We start from the raw sequence: 6010 nt of genomic DNA on the forward strand, positions 1-6010 counted from the left end.
AAGGAAAAACTCCCTTTTAGCAGGAAGAAACCTCTGGGAGAACCAGGCTCAGGGAGGGGCGGTAAGTTAAGTGTAACCTTACAGTGGTGGACAATTAGAGGTCAGGAGGCAATTAAATTAATCAGTGTAACACTCCAGACACAAGTGATCATCCAATTAAATTCCTCTGTCTCATTCCACCTTCACACTGGAGTCTCATTTAACCTATTAAGCCCCAAGCTTAACTGATCTCCTGCCTTTGCCCCCCGTATCAGGGGGCGCTGGGGCTTAAGGGGTTAAAACCAACTCTTACCTAAATTAACTAAATATTGTCCTTAAAAGTGATTATTTATCCACAGTGACTTACCATCCACGCTCCACATGCACTTTCAGTTGGCTGTCAGCACACAAATAATTCATCACTCTCTTTCAAACTTAACCACACCTAATGTGTGTGAAAGTGCCAACCGGCTGCGATGTTACCTTATTTAAATTCCGACAGGCAGCTCTGACGCATTGCCACATGCTGCCATACAGACACTGTCCTCTCTCCACTTTGCCTGCTTAAGTAGCATCTGGATATCAACAGCCGCTCTTACTGCCTGCACCGTTTCCTCACTGCTGCGTTCACATGTTTTCCCAGCCTGATCTCTGCGGTGTTTCTGAGACACAAACTGCTTCTGTCATCAGGCGCCGAAATCCAGCTGGATTCTGCTCTGGCAGTGTCACTCTGCCTTTTCTTATCTCTCTCACTGGCAACAACAATAAGAGAAGAAAAGCACAATGCAGGGGCTTCTGCTAACAATGTGTCACAATCGATGTCTTTCAAAATGACACGCTGATGGTTTGTTTGTCATCAAAAGTCAGCGCGGTTGATGCGCAGAGTATTGTGACGTGGAAAATTATGATTTTTTTTTTTTAAATCCCTCACTGTTTGTGCACAATCAAAAGTTTTAGCCCAGCAGTTATGAGAAGCTGACAAACCCAAGCACTTATTTGAGACAAGCCGCCACTTAAAACTGTCATTTTGTGCTCGAGCTGAGAAACAAAATGCTTTTAAAGCAACCAGAGACAATCATGAAAGCCCAAATCCAACAGATTTATGTTCGGGCATTCAATAATTTATGTAGAACATGTCCAACAGAGCAGAAGAAACTAAGAACATCTTGCTGGCTGTGAAATTAATCAGTCATGTTTAATGAAAGCTGGCACTAAGTAGGAATTTTGGATGAAGCATAACCAGCATGCTACCATTTATTGCAGTGGGAAGCTCACAGGCAAAGTAGCAGAGAGGAGGGAGCGTTCAAGACGGCGCTTGACACATTTGTGTTACAGCAGGGCTGCAGGCTGCAAGGCAGTCTGTCACTGATGGTGTGACAAGGTTTGCTGCTCTGACCCCTCACTCAGCACTCAAAACCTCCTGTACTTCGCACTGTAGTTGTCCTTAAGCAACATTGCATATTGAATATGGTCAAAAAAACTTTTTGAAAAACCAATAACTGAGAATTATGATGTAAATTCAGCTCAATTATTAAAGATGTGTTTGTTGCATATTCATTTATCTTCGTCGAATGATAATTGGTCGACCTCTGTGGATGAAACTCGCTGAAAAATTGGTTTCATTTTTATATTTTTTAAGTAGCTGTATAATCTTATTAGACAGCTGAAGTGTGTTCAACAGAAAAACTAACCTAGACCTTTAATTAGATCTTAGTAGGATTAAATCTTAGTATAGTCCTCAGTTCTACCTGCAACAAATGAATACCATGCTACTTTTAACTAAGATAGTCATAGCCAGAGGCAATTTGATTGCTGTTGCCAGTCTGCCCTTATCCCCAACCTATTTTCACTTTTTTGAACACCTTGATTGATTTTTTTTCCCATTAAGCACCAAAGGATGAACTTGGACCATAGGATGAGCACTGATTAGCATCTCAAGGTCACTGTGACCTCCCAAAACGCATTGTGACTGTAACTCAAGAATTAATGTGCTACTTATGACAAGATTTCATGAAAATATCTAACAGGATACAACAATGAAGTGAGGAGATTTTACAAGCAAAGGGTCAAAGGTCAACTTTCTGTGTTATTATAGTGTCCCTACAAACACGGGCATTATTCAGCTCCATAACTCAGGAACAGACTGGGACTATGCTTAACTTTGATTAGGTGTTTCAGTAATCTGTATTGTAATCTCTATAAAATCCCTGCAGTTTTCACTACTGATTGATGGCCGAATGTTCATCCTGATTTTACAAAGTACAAAGTTGCAGTATTGATTTATCAGCGGATTTATTTGTTTATTATCTATAACTACATATATAAAAGTGATGAGATCATAGTTTACGAACTGTGTAGGAACCTACTTTACAAATTAACAAATAGCTTACCTTATTTTTATTTATTTTTTTGGAATATTTTCCATTAAAATAAAGATTGCATTACAATTACAATTGCATTGTAGTATGTTACTAATAATACACTGTTATGAATATGCCTGTGATAGCAGAGAACATCTGATAGATATATAGGAATCAAAATACCTCATCATTTGTTTTACCTTCTTAGTGCCAGGTTGGACTCTCTTTTGCCTTCAGAGCTACCTAAATTCTTTGTGTCACAGATCCAACAAGGTGCCGGACACATTCCTCTGAGATTTTAGTCCATGTTGACATGATAGCATCACACAGTTCCTGTAGATTTAATTCAGCTGCACATCCACAATGTGAATCTCCTGTTTCACACCCTAAAAGTGCTTTACTGTTATAATAAAAGGTCATTTACGTTACCATTGCCATCCTAACAGCTCAAAGCAGTGTAGCTATTCTCCTCTGAAGCAAACTTCCCAGAGAACTGCAGCTCACTAGGTAGCTTCTCATTTTCACACCATTCTCTATAAAACCCAAGAGATATTTGCTGGAAAAAGCCCAACAGATCAGCAGTTTATAAAATACTCAGAGCAGCAGGTTTGGCACCAACCAAGTCGCTTAAATCACCCTTATTCTCCAATCAGATGCTCATTTTGAACTTCAGCAGGTTGTCTTGACTACATGCACTGAGTTGCTGCCATGTGATTGGCTGATTACAGATTTGCATTTATGCAAAGTTAAGCAGGTGTACCTAATGAAGTGGTAGGTGAGTGTAGATGGCTGTAAAACGCAGCTAGGTGGAAAACCTGTAAAGCTCTTATGCTAGCGTTCTCAATTAATCTATCAATTATTGTACATATTACTAGATTAAGCGAATCCAATGGGGAAAATGCCGAAAAGAAAGAGTCCTAAGATCCCAAAGTGAATGTTTCAGAGTTTCAAACAGTATAAAGCTTTAATATATTTAACTAAAAAACAAGAACAGCAGCTATTTAGATTTTAGTTTAACTTGTTTAAACTGGTAATGAAGAAATACTGGCTCTAAGTAGCCATTTATGTTGGTATGGGGCTTCTGGCAGCATTAGCTCCATATCACACAGTAAAAGTGACAGGACTGTGCTTGTGTTTCTTATTATGTGACAGCTCAGAGTCAACAGCATAATAAAACAGCTTGTAACTGTACAGCTATGGCGCTTAGATTTGGCAGAAGGACAAACAAAAGCGCCCGAGCAATAAAACAACAAGTCCACTAGCTTGCTGCGAGCAGCCAGAGGCACACACTGCCCTCCTTTCATACTCCCAATCTGACAGATGATGCTGCCGCTACGCCACATGAAGAAAAAAAAAAGAATCTTTGCAAAACTGTAACCGTTTCCAAACATTTGTATCATCTCACTCACTTTCGTGTTTTGAAGTTCCCCATGTGTGCCGCGGAACTCCCGGGCTCTTGATAATCGCTCTGCCGGCAGATTTCAGGGCATCCATCACGAGGTGTGTCTGCTCTCCGGCAGGTGGATTCCCCAGTCACCGGACCACAGGGAGGAAAAGACGGAACAGCCTGCGCTCGATGGCGGATACGCCGGAAAGGAAAAAGGCGAGGGAGATAGGACACAGATTCAAGTTCCAGCCCCGAGCCTCTCTTCCTCGTTCTCTCTCTCTCTGTCTTTACCTCTCTCTCTCTTTCCCAAGTGATAATGTGAGCGGCTGAGGGCACACACGAGTCCACTGCACCGTTTCCAAAGTTGAGGGCGTGTCCTTCTAACCTTCACGAGCTTCCTTCGGTGAGAGGGAGTGACCTTAATGAAAAAAGTCATTACAGTCTAATGTGTGTACCGAGGACTTAAACACACTAATGAGTTTATGCCTAATGAGCTTACAACTGCACTTTCTGTCTCATAGGATTTCTTGCGGGTTATTGATCAGTGGTGGGCCCATTGTTACCATGGTTTCTTTTTCTCTTAGTTTTATTTTTTTTAATTATCAAATAAAGTCATTTAGCCCTTTACCATGTTTAATATTTTAACCTTGACTAGAAACAACCCTACAGTTTTATTTAAGGGTGGTGATAAAATCATTAGCTACTGCTGACCATTTTCTGCCTTCTGTTTTCTTTAATGTTTTTTCCACATGTCCGTCTATGTTTCTTGTTAATAATAAACAAAGTAACAAAAGTAGTCAAAAGTCGAAATAATAAATAATTTGTTGGTATTCTGGCGCCATCTTTCGATTGTAGCTCGAAATTGCAATTTTCTTGTAATAACTGCTGTGACATCTTCACCTACTCGACAACATTTAGTAAGATTGTAAACAGATTAAAATGTCACTAAAATTTAAATGGCACGGAGAAAGTGCTTTAGTTTTAAAAGATCTCAAGACAAAAGGATAAAAATTCTGCACTCTAAATGTAAAATGAAACCGAAATATATAAAATTAAAGGTTTTTTTATTTAATAAAACTAAACGTATACCAACCACGTATATTTTATTTAACCAGATTCCATTAAATTTAACACTTTACTTACTCTTACACCTGTAATTTAATTAGTTAAAGTCAGCATATTGTGCATTTTTTAATGCAAGGGGCTAAAATCCACTGGTGTACCTTTAACATAAGCAAATATCTGTCTTTGATGTGTTCTGCCCAGGTTTCATATATTTCCCAATACCAAATAACAATCATAACATTTACAAACATTTGTTTCATATGTGATTATGCAATATTAAGACACAATGGTCTACAGTTGTGGTCAGAAGTTTATATGTGCAGATCATCGGCATGAAGGTCATGCTTGTCATGCTAATTTGGAGAATTTAATGATTTCTTTAAACAGCATATATCTTAAATGGCTATAAAAACAAGAACTGGGTACACAAGTTTGAATTGCTTTCTCTTTTCTCTAAGAGAAAGAAGATTTTCTGTAATTCACACAGGGTCAAAAGTATACATACAGCTTTGTATACTTTGACCACATATTTTTGGTGGTCATCAGCAAAAGTCTAGCTGGATATTTGATGACTCTTCTTGGCACAATTTCATTTAAATTGTCTGGTTTCCTACCATGGACCAAGCTTTTAAGTGTGGTGGACACATTTTCAACAGGGCTGAAAGTCGAGGTTTTCAAAAGGCCATTCCAGAAGCCTTCCAGTTAGCCTGCTTTGTCCATTCAAAAAAACAATTCTGATGTGTGTATGGATCATTGTTCTATTGAAGCACTCAACTGTATCCGAGTTTTAACTGCTTAGCTGTTAATGTGAGGTGATGTTGAAGACTTTGAAAGTAGTCCCCCTTCCTAATTATTCCATCCACTGTACAATGGATCAGTACCACTAATAGCAAAACAACCCCAGATGATGCTACCAGCACCATGCTTGACAGTTGGTGCATAGTTCTTAGGTTTGAAAGCCTCACCTTTACGCCTCAAACATACTTCTGGTCATTGTGGCCAAATAGTTCAGTCTTTGTCTTGTCTGATCACAGAAGCTCTTTCCGGAAGGCTTGTTCATTTCATTTGAGCTTTAAAGTATTGGTTTTGGAGCAGGGGCTTCTTTCTTGATGAGCACTTTCTCAGCTCATAATGATGTAAAGCTTGCTTTACAATGGACAGTGACGCCAATGTTCCAGCAGTTTCCAGTTCATGGCACATTTAAGCCTTTGTGGTTCTT

General features: G+C 39.2%; 1 protein-coding gene across 5 annotated transcripts in view; it reads right to left on the bottom strand.

The window, feature by feature from the left end:
* The window catches only part of si:dkey-71h2.2 (low density lipoprotein receptor adapter protein 1), a 104648-nt gene extending 100560 nt beyond the window's left edge, over positions 1 to 4088 (bottom strand). For all 5 annotated transcript variants that reach the window (XM_076873819.1, XM_004541901.3, XM_012916616.3 and 2 more), the window contains exon 1: positions 3749 to 4088. In XM_076873819.1, the coding sequence (XP_076729934.1) occupies positions 3749 to 3833 (85 nt within the window). In that variant the 5' untranslated portion in view covers positions 3834 to 4088. The remainder of the gene's footprint in view (positions 1 to 3748) is intronic.
* Between the last annotated feature and the right edge of the window lie 1922 nt (positions 4089 to 6010).

Source organism: Maylandia zebra, linkage group LG15, assembly GCF_041146795.1.
Source record: "Maylandia zebra isolate NMK-2024a linkage group LG15, Mzebra_GT3a, whole genome shotgun sequence".
In the NCBI taxonomy this organism is placed as follows: domain Eukaryota; kingdom Metazoa; phylum Chordata; class Actinopteri; order Cichliformes; family Cichlidae; genus Maylandia; species Maylandia zebra.